At 40.7% G+C, this 17,384-nt stretch overlaps 1 protein-coding gene across 2 annotated transcripts; it reads right to left on the reverse strand.

Annotated features, from left to right (window-relative positions):
• Positions 1 to 1,885: 1,885 nt before the first annotated feature.
• LOC114446707 (flotillin-2a) lies at positions 1,886 to 16,494 on the reverse strand. 2 transcript variants are annotated; one of them, XM_028422474.1, is made up of 11 exons: positions 16,299 to 16,494; positions 12,829 to 12,910; positions 10,775 to 10,865; positions 7,320 to 7,443; positions 7,115 to 7,233; positions 6,904 to 7,017; positions 6,685 to 6,804; positions 6,385 to 6,599; positions 5,931 to 6,114; positions 5,578 to 5,727; positions 1,886 to 4,747 (listed from the first exon to the last, which is right to left on the reverse strand). In XM_028422474.1, exons 1-11 carry the CDS (start codon positions 16,345 to 16,347, stop codon positions 4,697 to 4,699), a joined length of 1,299 nt encoding a protein of 432 aa, XP_028278275.1. In that variant the 5' UTR covers positions 16,348 to 16,494; the 3' UTR covers positions 1,886 to 4,696. The 2 variants fall into 2 exon arrangements, with proteins under 2 accessions (XP_028278275.1, XP_028278274.1); XM_028422473.1 differs by lacking the exon at positions 10,775 to 10,865 and adding an exon at positions 10,218 to 10,308 and having other exon boundaries at positions 16,299 to 16,492.
• Between the last annotated feature and the right edge of the window lie 890 nt (positions 16,495 to 17,384).

Raw genomic sequence — 17,384 nt, forward strand, 5'->3', positions numbered from 1 at the left:
GACAAAAGAGGAGGACTCCATCAGGTTTTATTCAAAGCAAACAGAGAGACGTGTTGGAGGTTTGATTAAACTGTCAGGAGAAAGGAAATACATGGTTTTCTCAACCCTCCACTGAATCAGTCACCTCCACCCCACCGGCTCATATCAGAGCTAAATACATCACTGGGGATATAATTCTTTAATAATACAAGCAGACTAATTAAGAGGCAAGAAAGAAAGAAAAAAAAGCAGGAGAGACATAATGAAAAAGCAGCAGATTATTTTTATTTTATCATTAACAGAAGGTAGGCTCATTACAGAGGTATGAAACATCTGGCCAGGAGTAATGTCGGCCACAAAGGGCTGTTCACGAGCTTCACTGTCACAACAGCTGTACCATTAAAAGTGTGGAATCAGTGTTCACTTCATGTTTGTTTCTAAAAATACTGCTTTCATTTGTGTATCAAATTATATCCTAGAACAGTTTACACACACAGAGGATGAGCAGAAGACTTAACAGAGTTCTCAGGTAATTTCAGACAGAGATAAATCGCTAAAACGCAGCTTCTGATCCAAAGAAAAGTTCAACAAATGAATACAAATATGTGCATTAGAGCTTCTTCCATTAATCATCTCACAACGGCAGCAAGATTGGAACCACAGAGAGTCACTGTATATGAGACAGCACCTCCAATAAAGTGCTGCTTACAGAGTGCTCCATTAATATTAATATACAGTATAATAAAGCAAAGAATACACAGTTGAATTTTCATCAGAGAAGGTTTTCTTTATGTGTATTTGAACAAGAGAAGATGATTCTAAAATCATACAGAATCGGATTATAGGTACTAACAGGTAGAACCCTTTCAGGGACTGGACCTTTGTCACCTCAGGACAGTGTAACACCTTCAGAAAAATGGTAAACGTTGTTAGCCTAAGAAACAAGAAGCTAAGGTCAAACATGTCCAAAAACACCACAGAGGCCCAGAGCAGCATCTTGTAATACTGTGCTGTGTGCAGACTGAGATAGACCTTCTTGGCCACGGTAACAGTCGACATGTTTGGTGCTTTTTAGGATAAGAACCTCATACCAACTGTGATGGTGCATGGTGGTGGAAATGTTTTCCCTCACTGCCTGAGGGACGAGGAGGCTCACAGTCATCTATTCATATTGTATCAAGAGCTTAAAGATCATGTGAGGCCTAATGCTGAGGCTGGACTGGACAGTGATCCAGTAACAGCAGCAAATTGGCCAATGAGAGAAATGAACAGAGGATCAGACACTTAGATGACAGTGGATTCTGTGTTGGGATTTAGACATGGGAAGTCTGAAGGTATTTTGCACTCAGAGAGGAGAATATTTTTAGCCAGCGGATGTCACTGCAAAGCCCCGGCAAGTTATTTCTGTTAAAAGGGAAAAAGGCAGTTGAGGGTGTACTTACTTTTCCTACAGAAAAATATTCAAACTATGAATATGTTTGAAAACGACAATTCTCTTGTGGTCTATTCTAGTACACAAGCTGTACACAGTGAAAACCATCCTGAGAAACAATACAGTACTGGAGCGTTTATTAACTTAAACTGTGCAGGAAGAGACACATATCAAGATACAGTTTGAGTGGTTATGCACCGCCTGACCTTTGACCTCTGACGATGCTTAGAGCAAGCTAGAGGACACTTCTGCTGTGATGTGGCCACATGTTAAACGAAAGGACACAAACTCTGTGGTGATGGAGTGCATCTTCCTGTAACCATCAATTTCCCGCATATATAGACATGATATTTCCCCGGGTCCATCCAGTGCTGTAAACTGATACGCAGACAGTGAACTCTTCCCTCAGTGAGAGATGCCACATGAAGCCTTCTTAATTTAATATTCTGAAGCAGGCAGACAGCGAGGCCGACGAGAATTGGTGTAACATTTATTAGAAGGCGTCACACATCACAGAATAACATGAAACACATGCTTAAAATGCCATGCTGGATCAGCAGTGTTACATGAGAAGCCGCCACATAATTCCACAATACAACTTTAATAAAGGTTACAGATTATTTCTATCACAGAAAACAGATGCATGTTTATAAGGAGAAAAGGTGGACATCTAAGATGTTTGGTCATCCTTCTCTTAAATGCTACAAGTTATAGTGATGATGAAAATTCTTTGGCACAAATACAAAGGCCAAAAAAACGCAAAATGTCAAATTCTCTCCATGACTACATGACTATTTATCATTTAAGCGTGTGTTCCCTTATACATTTGTAGGACAGATTGCCAAAGTATATACAACAAAAAAGTAGAAAGAGGAACATCTACAACAGGATATAATGATCATATCTACAAAAGTGGGTGTTTATCCTACAGTGACTTCACAGTAGAACATCCCATCAGTACGGTCTGATTATTACAGTCAATAATCTGCAGTTATATATGTATGATCTCATCGTATACAAAGGCACTGCGTGCACAGATCTACTTCTCTAAATAAAAGGAGCATTGCAAAGTTTAGCCATCAACCACTTCGTTCATATATTCAAGTGACATTAACTTTGCACAGACAACTTGGTTAATCCTAGATTGTAATGGGTCAGGAAACATTCTGAAGTTAATCTGACGAGTGTTTCTTTATGATTTCTCATTTTAAATTATTTTAGTAACACATACAGACATTTGACCAGGCGTTTGACTGTGGCTGATGAGTGCAATCTAAACTGTCAATCATCTACAGTGGAGCCAAATTCAAATGCCCTCACTAATCCCACAGGCCAACCACTGGGACAGTTTATCCATTATCAGGTTGCTGCTGATAATCACTGGCCAATCTCCATTAAAAAACATTACATTTGACAACACATGAACAGCTGGAGAAAACGGCATCAAGTCAGACCAAACAAGCCCAAGTTTATTTCACAAAGAAACATGGCTGTGATGACTTCAGAATGGTCACTGGCAAAATCAAACATTTATGGTAACAGACTCTGACAAGTAGTTCATGACAATTCACAAAATGGTTCACCAGAAATATAATTTAAAACAGAGGAAAACCGACTGACTGAGCAATATGGCAGAACAAAACAACACAGAGGATATAAAAATATAAAGTTCAGATTTAGAATGTGTAGCAACAAAAGGCTCATTCCACTGAAGACTCAAAACTACTTATAAACCATCTTAAAAATCTAAGAAGATTCTGCCATCTAGAGGTTGAAACTTGCAACACCACACCACAAATCCTGACCTACTCAGAACAGTGAAAGGTTTTTTGAGTCATCCTATCATGAATGTATACATGGACCACTGTAACATTCTACGGTTTTACCTTTCTCTGACTCACGCTAACCCTCAGCACACACTTCACACTGTCAAACTAAACCCCAAAGCACAAACACCATGCATAATCATGCACAGTGTTTACAGCCACCTCAAGTCTGTCACATTAAATTCCTGCAGCATCACTGCAGAGTGAGAGTCAGATATGCAGTGCAGTGGCGACTTTCAAACCACAGAGAGCGTGGAGGTATTTCTGCCATACATCAGCATGGGGGCGCAAACAATGTACACAATCTGCAAAGGTAAGCATTTCAAATATCTGGGAGACAACATATGAATAAAGGGAGGACTGAACGATCAGACAGAGAAGTAACCAAATTAAAGTCCAGACCCTGAATGTCTACCATCTGTTACGTGAGGTGATACAGCTGTGTACATTGGCCCTGGAAGGCGTGTAGGGTCCCTGTTAAGGCTAATCATGTCTAAGTATAGCATTATGGTTTGCATTCGCTTCGCAACTTTCCAATGCGTCTGGACAGGAGAGAAGAAGAAAAGTAAAGAGTAAACACTACTGTTAGTAAGAGCTGCTAGTGACAATACATAAACATCTATAACTCAGTGATATACTCAGACATAAATCCAACTACAGCCAAACCACAGTCTAACGGTTTGGGCACTTGAGTGGTGAACAGGCACTGCACGTAAGAAACGAGAACACAGGCGACGTGACGACGAGGTAAGGATTATCATACAAGTCAGTACATCACTGTACATCAATGATGTGGAGTTTATAATCAATATAAGAGCTGTTTGCTAGTTGAATATGATCTGACTTAGAAATATATCTCTAATAATGTGTAAGAAGAGGAAATGAAGGTTGGGTGCTCAGTCCACTCTTAGCATACTTCACTGACTGGACTGAGCATTTGATAAATGTAATGAAGACGCAGGAGCTGGTGCACTTTGCTCCACTTCCAAATGTAAATAAATGTCAAAAACCCTGACAGGAAAGTGGTGCTCTCCAAGCTCCAGGCAGACATTTAGACAGCGCAGGAGAGGAATACAAGATTCAGGTTTGTGGATTCTTCCCTTCACCTACAACCATGACTTACTGCATGTCTCTCAGAAATACCCAGCTGTGTTCTGGATGACTGAACAGGTCTGCAGCATGTAATCCTGGTTTACTAGTATGATAGAGATTCATCTTCTAAAACATCAACATAAAATTAACAGAAGATACATAAAGGCTGGTCCTTCAGAAATAAGGCCCCTGTTTTGTTTTCCTTGTGAAACTTAAGAACTTCTTAAAAATATAAAAGACTTCTTGTTTGGTGTCAAGTGTTTCTGGTCAAAGGCAGTTGCATAAGGGATCACAGGCAGAAAAACTGTTTTCATGCTTGAGGCAGATAAACGGCACAGATGTAGATTTGAGTCTCAGGCCTGATTCATCAGATGGCTGTTTGGGACTGGAGGCCAGACATCTTCTGGAGCAGAGGGATCTGTGGGATCAGACGACAATAGAATTAGCTTGTACTACAGCCAGATATTATATTTCTCTAACATGGCTATTGTCCACAAATTAAACCTAAAAGTGAGGATGACAGATGACTGTTGAATATTTCTTAGCTAAATTTAACTGGACCAGGGAATACTTGGAGTGATATTAGTGCCCCCTAATGGCTACTCGTGGGACCAAAGACTAGCCTGTGGCATATTGGGAGATAATCTACATCAAAATAAGTCCAGTTTAAAAGCAGTAAAGCTGTTTCATGAATCAAAATGCACACACCATGTCATCAACCAGAATTACAGTTAGAAAAATGTCTACACTGGGTAGATCCTGCAACAAACTATTCATGACAACATACTCTACCTCTAAATAAGGTACATATACGTAAATAGTCTTGCTACACCACCACTTTGTTCTGTAAGGCTAAAATTACAAAGTATTTCACTACTCAAGAGCTGCTCATCAAGTCAAAACACAACACTGACATATAATCACCTGTGTTAAACAGTGGCCTATTTAGACAATACTGTTTTTGGTAATAACGATAAGTCATTGTTGATATGTGGGTGGTAAAACTCTCTATTTGACTTCCCAGGCTGCCCCTAAACAGCATTTATATGCAATCTTGAAAGGAGGGAGAGAAGTGAGGGATGAGGGATGGGTGATACATGCCCTTTGGTGGGTTGTTGTGATAATGATATCCAAACACCTACATCTTCCAGAAACCACAAGCTAAGTATACTAGTGTTTACCGCTTCACAGGATGGGTCTGATGATAAACAGCATATGAACCCTGGTGGATTACAGTGCCACTCTCACCTTGGTTAGATCCACCCCAGTGAGGGCGTTGACAGAGACAGGGAGTTCAGCTAGAAGGCGGTTCACTTCTCCAGTCACACGGCTGCCCTCCCCGCTCAGAATGACAATCTCATTGGTCTTGGCCAGAGGTGCAGCCACCTTACCAGCAATCTGAAAAGCACAACAAGAATCTGTTTGTAATTTCACATCCAATCCCCCTATATCTAGAGTATGTCTATCAGTGTGAGGGCTAATAAGGAAACATATGGAAATGCATTCTATGGAAGTATCGATGAAAGTGGATCCAGAAACAGGACAGGACCAATAAACCAATCTCTTGATCTTTTAGTGATGAATAAAAGTAAACCACAGACCTTGGGCAGAGCCTCCAGGACCAGAGCAGTCTTGGCAGCTTCTCCATACTGCTGGTAGGCTTCAGCTTTTAGTCTCATCTTCTCAGCCTCTGCCTTTCCCACTGCTTCAATGGAGGCGGCCTCTGCCTCACCGATGCAGCGGATCTTCTCAGCCTCTGCCTGAGCTGTCAGTACTTTCTTTATCCTGAGTTAAGGTTAGAGAAGCACCGAAAGGAATGTGTGTTTACATTTTAAATCAGCAGTCATTTACCAGTAATTTGGTATTTTTCAGAGTCTGACACTCTTGATACACTACTCATTTACATGTTATTTAATCTGAACAGGGTCTAAAACACACTGAATTAGAACAAAAGCATGTTATATTTTATCCATCCAGTACTGGCTGTGGCTGCACAGTTGCTCCTGATTCAGCATATAACTGTACAATAAGGGGTTCTATGTTGGAAACACCTACTTGTGTCCCTCAGCCAGCTGCTGCATCCTGTAGGCTTCAGCTTCGGCAGGGCTCCTCACAGTGGCGATGAGCTCCTTTTCAGTGCGGTCAATCTCCTTCTCCTCAATTGTGATCTGTTTCTTCCTCTGGACCACTTCGATTTCAATCTCCTCCAGACGGATCTTCTGCTGCTCTTTGGCTGCCTGCAGCTCATATGCCAGCTGAGCCTCTGCTTTCTAAAAAAGGCAGCAGGTGTTTTCTATTGTTTTCAATTGTTTGCAAACAATATACTTATAAACCCAAATGTAATCAAATTAATACCTTTGTGTTCACTTCCTGGTTGAAAGAAGCTTTCTGCATTTCCAGCTCTCGTTTGGAGTCGGCCATTTTTGTGTCTGCGAGGAACTTAATATCCATCATTTCTTTCTTACACTCAGCTTCCTGTAAAAAAAAAAAGAGGCACGCGATAATGGGAGGGAGATGGATTGAGAGCAGTTGCAGACAACGATTGTTTTAATTTGCTTTTAGAGCTCCTTTTACCCTAATGCCAGCATCCCTCTCTGCTTCTGCCACTCCAATGTCTGCATCCCTCTGCACTGCAGCTGTCTGTGTTTTGCCCAGTGAGCTCAGATACTCCACTTTATCATACACATCCTGTCAGAAAGAAAATAAACAGGTAGATGACTCACAATACAATTGGCCACAGGAGGCAAATATCCAACCAAAGTAAACTTTATATTCTGTGTCGGACCTTGATGGTGAAGCTGAGGATCTCGATGCCCATGCGGCCGACATCAGGTGCTGCTACCTCTCGCACCAGTGATGCAAATCTATCTCTGTCTTGGTAAATCTGCTCAACAGTTAGGGTGCCTGTAGGATGGAAGCATCAGTTGTTCACAAAGCTTTGATTAAGATGGCCAATATTTTGGTACCCTGTATCCTGAGAAACTACCCACCAAGGATGGCACGCAGATGACCCTCCAGCGTCTGCAGGATGACACTCTTGATCTCCATGACTGACTTTCCCAGGAACTGTTCACAGGCATAGCCCAGCAGCTCACTTTCTGTCATCACCTTCACCTAGTGCCAGCATGCACACAGATCGTCAGCTGAACACACATTTACAAACACAGCTGTGGCATACATGAAAAAATTGCATGTATTAGCTTTTCTGGCATTGTTCAGCAAATATTTGCTGTGTGATCAGGTAGCATACGGTGTCTCTCTATGTTTACACCATTAGTGATGCATGGACTGCACTGAATATGCAAAGTAAGAAAGAAATACTTTTGGGGTCCAGCATAACTAATCTCTGATCTCAAAAGATTGTCAACAATAGGTCCTGTATATACATGCATACACTCAATGCTGCTAAACTGTATTTATATTTATCATTTTAAATGCACTAGATTATCTTTGCAGAAAGGGTCAGCTGAAAGTAAAGTGTGTAATGACCATACACAATGCTAGTGTAAAACCTTCTGGTGTTTCCTGTTTAGTTATAAATTCAAGTAGTGATTACAGTGAAACATTCTGTCTGCAATGCATCCCTGTTACAAGGCTAACAACAATAAACAAAAACATTTAAATAGGAAGGAATTAAATATGGAAACTACAAATCAATTGGGCACTTTACATTAAAACAAAAGTAAGGGGAGGTCATCAACAATGACCTACAGTACACAGCAGGATACACCACAGGGCCGTCAGTGACAGTAAGAGAGTATATTTAAAAGAAATTAAAATGGATTAAGAAGGTTTGGGGTAATTTTGTAGTCCACAGGAGCTGTAATAAAAACAGAGATTGAGCTGGGTCCTTAGGCGAGAGGTTGCACATGGTAATTCAACATGCACTCATATCATAAATAAGGGCAACACAAAATCAGGGAAGATGGTTGTCATTCCAAGGACACAATTATCTGAAAAAAAAGAGGCTGCAATCCAGCCACACAAACACACACAGGCCAGCTCAAACAGACAGCAGGGGGAGCCATGCCATGGCCGAGACTGGAGTAAGCACTGCGTAATGCTAATCTCTTAACTGCTGCTCCCTCCCATCCGCCTTGTGACACCACCCTTTCTCTTGCCTCCTCCACATGCATAGCTCCATATGTGATAGGGGAACCAAAAGTTCCTTTCACTGATGAGCATTTATTGCCAGCTAATCATTAGTGTGTCAAAGTAGACAAAAATAGCCTCACTAATAGTCACAAGGCCTGCTAACTTCCCAGATTACGGATCTAGCTTCATTGACATTCTGCTGTGTGTCTTCTTTCAAGACCAAACATTTATGTTCTTTTTCAGGAGGGACACACAGCTCTAGTTGCCATGGGAGACAAACTCCACAATGGCTTAGGTTGGACCAATCATACAATGGCCATGATGAGCCTTTCTGTGAAGTGAACTGTGTGAGAGTGCGGGGTTGTTCAGCTCCAAACAGTGGGCTCATTGTCAGCATACATGTAGGAAAAGACAGAGGACAGGAACAGTGGCCAAAATACAGAACTCATAATGCCAACGCACAAAAAAAACACAGGCATGCAAATGGAAAAACAGGAAATGAATGTGGTGTTTTATACTGTATAAAATCCACCATAAAGAGATTTTTCACAAGACATGACCAGATACGCGTGACTCTTCATGTGGCCCAGCATTTACACAGAATGTTGAAGAAGAGCCATCGTATCTGGGATTCAGCTGGTAGTTTACAGTCTTTAAATTTGTTCATGACACAGATACACACTAGCACAACCATTTGTAAATTGATGCATGGCAAAAGAGGATTCAACATTAGCATACCTTATTTACATTCTCCACATTGTGTATTTTGTGTTCTTCCCCATGTTAGACAGAGCAGTAAAGGCGATGTTTGTCATTACAGATTTAGGAAACAATCATGGAGAGCAGTGCAATAAATACTGTTTTCACAGTTCCATTTTTGAGAGGTGGAAGTTAGTTTCGGCGCAGCCTTCAGGTTGCATGTTTGTCACTGTCATGGTTTCAGTGTCCAAGAACATTTGTTATGCACTTAAGTTGCCTAGTGAATCCTTTATGGTGAATTGCCTCTATAACATTTTTAAATTCTCAAATTAAAAAAAATGTTCATTTTGGCACTCGACAACAAGGGCCGTCACTTTCCAAAACCAGGCTTGAATACACTGAAACCTCCATGATTTAGTTAGTTTAGTTAGTTTAACTATTAGGAAATCAAACAATATGCATATATTGTGCATCATTTGGATGGTAAGCCCCCAATACAGAGGGTTTTATTGTTTAAATTCTCCACAGATTCTATTTTGTTGCTTATAAACAGTGTTTTATTTTTTTAAATGCTGAAACGTAGCAAAAGGTGACAGCCCAAAAACTAGACAAATTCAAACAATAAAAAACACTCAGTGAGAGACATAGAAATCAGGCTCCTTACTTTGTCATGCTATGACCAAGTTCACTGAATGACCTCAAATAACACTGTGTCAACAAAATGCAGGGGTTGGTGTGAGTATGCCATTGCTGCACATGCCAGTTACAGGACATGCAAACCAAAAGGTCTACTTTGAAGCCTGATCACACACAAATTGTGTGTGATTAGTTAGGAGGGTGTGTGTTTGACACAGTGCTAATGTCAGTCAGACATGTAGCTTGTCAAATCTATCTACAGCAGGTGCATAGTATTCCACTCAGATATGGGGTAAATCATGCAGACATCATCTATGTATGCACCTATCAGGAAGACATATGAACTTGAACCCTCTGTATGAGATGCCACCTCTGTTGTGATGCCAGAGAGCAGAGGAAGAGGGAGGGGAGGTTTGTAGAGACTGAACTGACATTCCCAGGAAAGTGTGGTGAATTACCTGAGCCACCCCAGTGACAGTAATAGCTACACCCTCCGCTGTCTCTACATCCTCACACTTGGGCTGCAGGGTCATAATCTCAAGCGTTATCCTGTGAAGAATGTGGAAAAATATAAAATAAAAATTGACATGTTCGCAGGGAAAGCAAATGAAGGGAAGGAACAGAACAGACACAAAAAAACAAGACAACGTGAAACCATTCACCCAAGGACTCCAGATCACAAACAACGGAGCAATAATGAGATGCTATCCACAAATCAGAGGTCTTTGCTATGCCTTATTAACCCAATGCAATTTTATTGAAATAACCAAATTCATCTTTGACATTGGACTCGTTTTAGAAATTTTTATAGCATTCATTTAGTGACCCGTTGCCAAATGTGACTCAGAGCTAAGCTGTAAGTGACAGCAGAGTGTCTCCCCTTTGACTGCAGAGGAAAAAAAGAAATGAAGATGAGAGAACAGGTTAGCTTGTTAGTTGAACCATTTTCCTTTGTCTTGTTTCTGGCCTCGAGCACCAGCCACTGCTTTTTTGGGGGTCTTGTTGGATGCATTACCTGAGCCACCCCTGTCACATCCAGGGGAACACCCTCCGAAGTTTCGATATTCTCACAGCGACAGAGGATGGTCATAATCTCCAGAGACATTCTACGCAGGCGGGCAGGCGGCAGGAATAGCAGAGGCAAAACAGCAAGTTGGACAACAGCTGTTAGGAATGTCAGTAACCAAGGTCAAGAGGAAAAGGAAAGACAGAGGGGGCGAAAGACAACTGACCTGTCTGACCGGTTTTTCTGGTTTTAGCCTTGAAGGCTTGAAATGTCTGAAGTGCTGCTGGTGATGCCTATTAAAAACCTGTTTTTTGCACATATGCTCATCTCTTCATCATCTGCTCATCAATGTTTAAAATAATGATGACAAAGTGCAGCATTCATAGACAAAAACTCTGTGTTGGCAGGATTCTTGATCCCAGCTGCTATCTAAAATAATATCTGTATAGAGATTACACACGAATGTCCTTTACAAATCATGCCCCCTGCTTAAATGCTATTTCATCTGCACTGTTTAAATGAGATCAGGCTTCAGAGCTTATAAAAGAGACAGATCTTTGGTAATAAACACAGACCTGAACTCCCAGTTGTTGTGGTAAAGGACATAGAACTACAGCGACATTTAGAATAGGAGACTCTGCTTATCAGCTCACGTATTTCTTTCCAGAAGAACTGGATCAATCAGTCACAGGCCGGAAATTACTGCATCACAAGCAGGAAGCCTTACCCCAAAAAACCACCTTACTGTGTTTATAATGCTGTCCGGCTATAGCCTTACTCACACAGGGCTTTTAGCATATGTGCTCAACTACTCTGAGAACTAGAGCACTAGAGCTTCTCTCTTGTTCTCCTCATCTAAGGAAGCATCTAAACTGCTGACCAAACTGCACATGACCAGAATGTAGAATAAAAATAGATAAGAAGGGATTCCTGGGACAGCTTGCCTCTAAATGGAGATAAATCCCTATGTGCATCAACTTTTGCATTTGTTATGGAGGACTACCAGTATGTTTCCTAGCAACTAATGACAAAGAACAGCACTTAATGTGAAATGGTTAACCGGAGGAGACACACTGGGGCTGAGACAGGGTGAGATCAATACCAGAAAAAGCAAAGCAAGTCAATGAAGTAGAAACAAAGAGGCAGGCAAACAAATGATTTAATAAACGGACCAACAAGCAACATGAATATTATCAAAGTTTCTTTACAAGATTTTACGTAGTGTTTTGGTTCTTGGGGTTAGGGTTAACAAACAGCCTGCAGCTTTACAAGTTTTCAGCACTTTATTTCTAGATTTGGAAAAAGTCAGACAAAAAGCTCCACTGTAACTTATCGACCAGATTACACTGCTGTTTCCTTTGATAGTTATTTGAGAATAGCAGTTTTGCATACTGCAAGGTGTTCACTAGTTTTACAAATGTGTGCCTCTCCCTTCCATTCTGTACCATCTGTTTATTTTTCCACTGTTAGCACTGAAGCCAGTTCGTTGGGACAGCATTCAGCAGCAGACAGTCCTGACCTGCTATGTTTACACATTTGTTAACCATTTGATTTTAATTTGTTGTTTTATTTCTCAGAAAATTGTTTTTAAAAGACATCTGCAAAATTAAACAAGTCAGTAATTTTGGTATTTTTCTATTTTCCATCATTATTATGAGGACACATCATGATCCAGTGAATACATGGAATATACTCTACATGAACTTCATCTGACTGTAATTACACAATGGTGCGTGAATGCACTCATCACATTTAATGATAGTTGAGGGATGTTGATATTTCCTGCTATAGTCTTATAGTCATGTGAACGTTGTACAACATGCTCAGTTCCATTAAAAAATTGAAGAGTATGTCAACTGTTTATTGTGCTGTAACAAACTAACACAGTTAATTATTTACTGGTCTATAGACTACCTCAAAACAGGGATGACTGGGACACTTTTCTTGAGATGAAACACCTCTTGATGGACATGTATTTACTCTGCTCCTAAGAGCTTCCTGTCTGAGCACAATTAGTGTAATAATTGCCTCTCTGGGTTGGAGCCAGAGCAGACAGGTCTTACCTCTTGATGTCAGAGATGAGCCACCAGCCCCAAGCCCAACCTCCCACGACATACGTCTTCTGATCTGAGCCACAGCAGCCACCTTTGAAGAAACACAGACGAAACAGGTCACATTTGTACACTCAATGCAGAAAGTAGATGGATAAAAAATCCAATTCAAATGAACTGTTAGTGTATAATTACAGGACAAAATATAACTATTGTAAAAAATACTATACTAAAACCTCAACAAGATCAACAAGATCTCAATCCCAATTATGGAGTATGTAGATATAAACCTTGTTCACCTTGGCCTTTGCCTGAGTACAGGCAACTCTATGGGGTTTTATGCTTTATGATTGTACCTTTGTTGTATTGTATTGTATTGCACTTAATCTCTTTTATGTTTTTTATTGGTTTGATTTTATTCTAATTGTTCTACTGTTAAGCACTTTGGTAGGCTATGGCCTTATGAATGCACTATATACGTAAATAAACCATACAGATTACAGAATATGTACATATAGACTGTGCAGACAGTAATAGTTAAGAAAAGTGCATGAGCAGGGTGTGCAGTACACATGTGCAATAGGCTAGCTTAATATGCAGCCATTCACAGTTAAGACCTTTCTTTCATTGATAAAGTAGCAAAACAAGTCCATTTCACACATCGTTTCCACACGTTTTTTTGCCTAAACTGTAGAATCAGGTTTGGTATGAAAACCCAAAGACATTTTGAAATATCAGTGGCCTAGTTTTCATGTTCAGTAATGCATCAGTACATCCTCCAACCACAGACCCCTCACTGTTTGTTTTTGCTACACATGGAGCAAGTAGTTCCTCGGCATTCGGGAGCCCCTTCATCTGACTTGATATGACATCTCTCTTGTCTCCTAAACCTAAATGCTTTAACTCTTTCTATCCCTTCTGATTCTGAAGTTCTTCATGAAGTCCATGTTGAATGCAATGCACAGCTGTTGCAACTTGTGGTTTAGCTGACTGCAGAGATCTTTGTGGTTTCATTCAAATCTTTTTCAACTCTCACAGCATGGTAAAACACCTTGACAGATCGAATAGAGCAAATTAACAAATGAAACATATTTACTCTAAACGTTTTTATTTTGCAGTCGGGACGTTAAAGTCATTTGCATGTTTAACCCCTTTTGGCCTGCAAGACAAATCTCAGGCTTCAGAGTGCTCCATATTGATTTCTGAGTAAACATCAGCTTGTGACAGATTTGCTCCGCTCTGCTCCAGACACAGCTGCAGCTTTCTTAATGAATTTCACAGAGTGGTACATTTTGTTAGCATTACAGAGAAATACATGCACTCCGTGTCTTTGGATGTTCATACACTATGTATTCTGGATCAGATGTTTTACAGTAAATTATAAAAAGTCATTCAGTTTGCTTTTACAACCACAATAACAATAGGATGAGGTAGCAGCAGAGGGTTCTTAAAAGCCTGCCAATCTGAGGGGGCTATCAGGGGGACCACAAAGAGCCTTGAAATAATCATGTTTCATTTCAGGGAGAGGCTGGGGGGGTTTATGACAGACTGTATGATATATATTGAAGTATTCTATTACATATGTATTGATACAAATATACTCTCCTGGATCCCTAGTAATGAAAACAAAGGTAGTAATGTGTATAAGAGCAGCAAAACTGATAGATTTCCATCCCAACAGGTCGAAATGACTGTGACAAGATACTTGTATAAAATGTGAGATCTTTCCACAGAATAAGTTAAGTCCTGTAGCTCATAGTTGCCATATTCACTATCCTCTGTCTGATAGTTTAATCTCCTGTGTTGAGTGTGACATTCCCAGCTGTCAAACGTTAACTGACAGAAACAGGAGAGGGGGAGGGCTGGACTATACTCAAACCCAGTCACAGTAGCCCTTTAGGTTTATTCACACGGTACAAACACTTTCCTGGCAGACTGAACAATATCTTACAGGAAACAGCAGGACATGAAGTAACACTGGTGCTGTAACACCACATAAAAACCATCCATGACAGCATACTGGACTCTATCGAGAACATGTTTTAACTTGTCTTCATAATGTTTAAAAAGACATCTAAAGTTGAACTAGCTTTCTTATGACTGACTGTGTCATATCGTTATTTGCATAATAAAGGCACTGTTCTGACGGAGGAACTGGCTTTTACTACAAAACTCCCCCTGTCTCCTGCCATGACTGAGGAGGACCTATAGCCACACGCCATAGTAGTCCTTTAGTTTACCACTGGCATAACTGACATTCCTGAACGCATTCACAGTCCTCAGAGAGGCGCCGTGTAAAAGAATGAGAGGATTCCAGTTTACTTTATAACGATGAATGATTTAAATCATGACATGAACTTACAGTGGCATCATTTCCATAATACTAGAAGTAAATCCTGACTTGTTACCCAAATACTAGAAGTCATATCTTTACACATTGTAGAATTATTGGTTTTTGGATAAGGATGAGCCTCTCACGCCCACTCACCTCCGCCCTTATTCTCAATCCAACTTGCTTTGTGCTCTTGAATGTTTGTTCACAATGGAAAATTGTGAACAAGTTTTTTTCATAACATGTGGAGCAGACAGGAAGCTGCCCTGACAGATTCCATTTCAGAAGAATTACCCAACCACAGTGTTAAAGTGCAGCAAGACAAAGATCAATGGAGAATCCAGCCACATGACATGGAGTTTAGATTTTAATATTGATTGATGAAACAAAAATCAGACACAGAATGATATCTGTTATCAGATTTCGTTTGGTTGCTCAAATAGAGATTATTCAATCGGGGCAAATTTAATATTTTGATGCAATAAATCAGCCCTTGCTCTGTTTTTTTTTATGGGGAAGGTCCCGAGGTTAGGAAATACCTCATGTGTCAGATTAGTATGCAGAATGATCAGATGATGGTGACAAATACTGTGTGTAGACCAGACCAGACAAATCAGGGCAGTGTTTGAGCCCTTCCCTTGTAATTTGATTAATTTAGCTGTTTTCCTTCCGCAGCAGAGAGCCATCATGCAACACTGCCGATTTCTAAAGGAAAAATATAAACAACCACAGAAACCAGGTTCATTTAGCTTTTTCTGTAGTATAACGCTTGCTTTATCAAAAGGAATCGTTCTAGTTAAGAGCAGTTTTATGAGCAGACTATAGACGCCAGGATCCACAATAAAAACTGATGGAGGGATCAAACATAATCCAACCCTAGGAGCAAACTGACGGCGCAGCAACTGAACATTATAACACACATGTTGTAGTCACTAAGCCCGAGGATGAACTCTGGGGTGGGGGGCTATGTTGACCCGCTACACCAAATGGTGGTTTGTGGTAATATTACACGTGATGTTTGATTTTTTTCCCCCGAACATAGGTTAGAAGAGTTTTAGCTAATTATTTACCACTTTATTCTACGAGTATTTCTTCGAGCTTGAAGCGCGAAGCAGCCGAAGCACATCGTCAAGAAAAGCGGTTACGTTACCTGAGACCACCAGGGCCTCGTTTGGTCCAACGGTGTGGCAGTTCCCCATTTTACCGGCAGAATTACTCGGGTATCCACAGCTACTCGACGCAAACCAAACAATTTTGCTTTATAAACTCCGTTTAACTTCCCTTTGGCACCAACTCTGAAATATTTTCTTCACACCCCCGTCGTTGGTTTTTTTTTCAAAATGGAGAGTAAAGATTACCTCTGCGTCACGCTGACAGCTACTAGGCGAAGAACTTCCGCTTTGGATTTTCAAAATAAAGTCGTGGTGCGGTAATGGCCCTTGCTGATCTTATTTTGAAAGCCACATCACTAGTTATTTCCCTGAGTTACTGTCACTTGGCTGATGTGCAGCTACCCCTCCCCTCTGTACCGCCCTCCTCATGGAATACGATTCCAAAATACCGAAATGGGCGTGGCTGTTTAAATGTCCTGTCACGCAAGTGACCTAAACAAAACTCACTGTAAATTTCCTCTATGCAGTGACCTGATCACATGATGTTTGTGTCATTCACAATCATCCACGTGACAGCCAAGTCAAACGAACTCTGTATCATGGGATATTTCTGCATTATAAGAGCAGGCCTGTTGCAGCTGGAGGACGTGTGCTGATGAGCTTCAGATACACACATCCTGGAAACTGGCAGCAGGGGTGTAGCTTTTCATTAACACCGTAACCAAAATACACTGCTCAAAAAATAAAGGCTACACTAAAATAACACCTAGAGCTCCATGGATGAAATATTCCAGTTAAAAATCTTCATTCATTACATAGTGGAATATGTTGACAACAAAATAACATAAAAAATGATCAATGTAAATCTAAATTATTAACCCATGGAGGTCTGGATTTGGAAGCATACTCAAAATAAAAGTGGAAAATCACATTACAGGCTGATCCAACCTGAGTGGAAGTTCCTCAAGACAAGTCAGAATGAGGCTCAGTAGTGTGTGTGGCCTCCACGTGCCTGTATGACCTCCCTACAACGCCTGGGCATGTTCCTGATGAGACGGTGGATGTTGTCCTGAGGGATCTCCTCCCAGACCTGGATTAAAGCATCAGTCAACTCCTGGACAGTC

Source organism: Parambassis ranga, chromosome 14 (genome assembly GCF_900634625.1).
Source record: "Parambassis ranga chromosome 14, fParRan2.1, whole genome shotgun sequence".
In the NCBI taxonomy this organism is placed as follows: domain Eukaryota; kingdom Metazoa; phylum Chordata; class Actinopteri; family Ambassidae; genus Parambassis; species Parambassis ranga.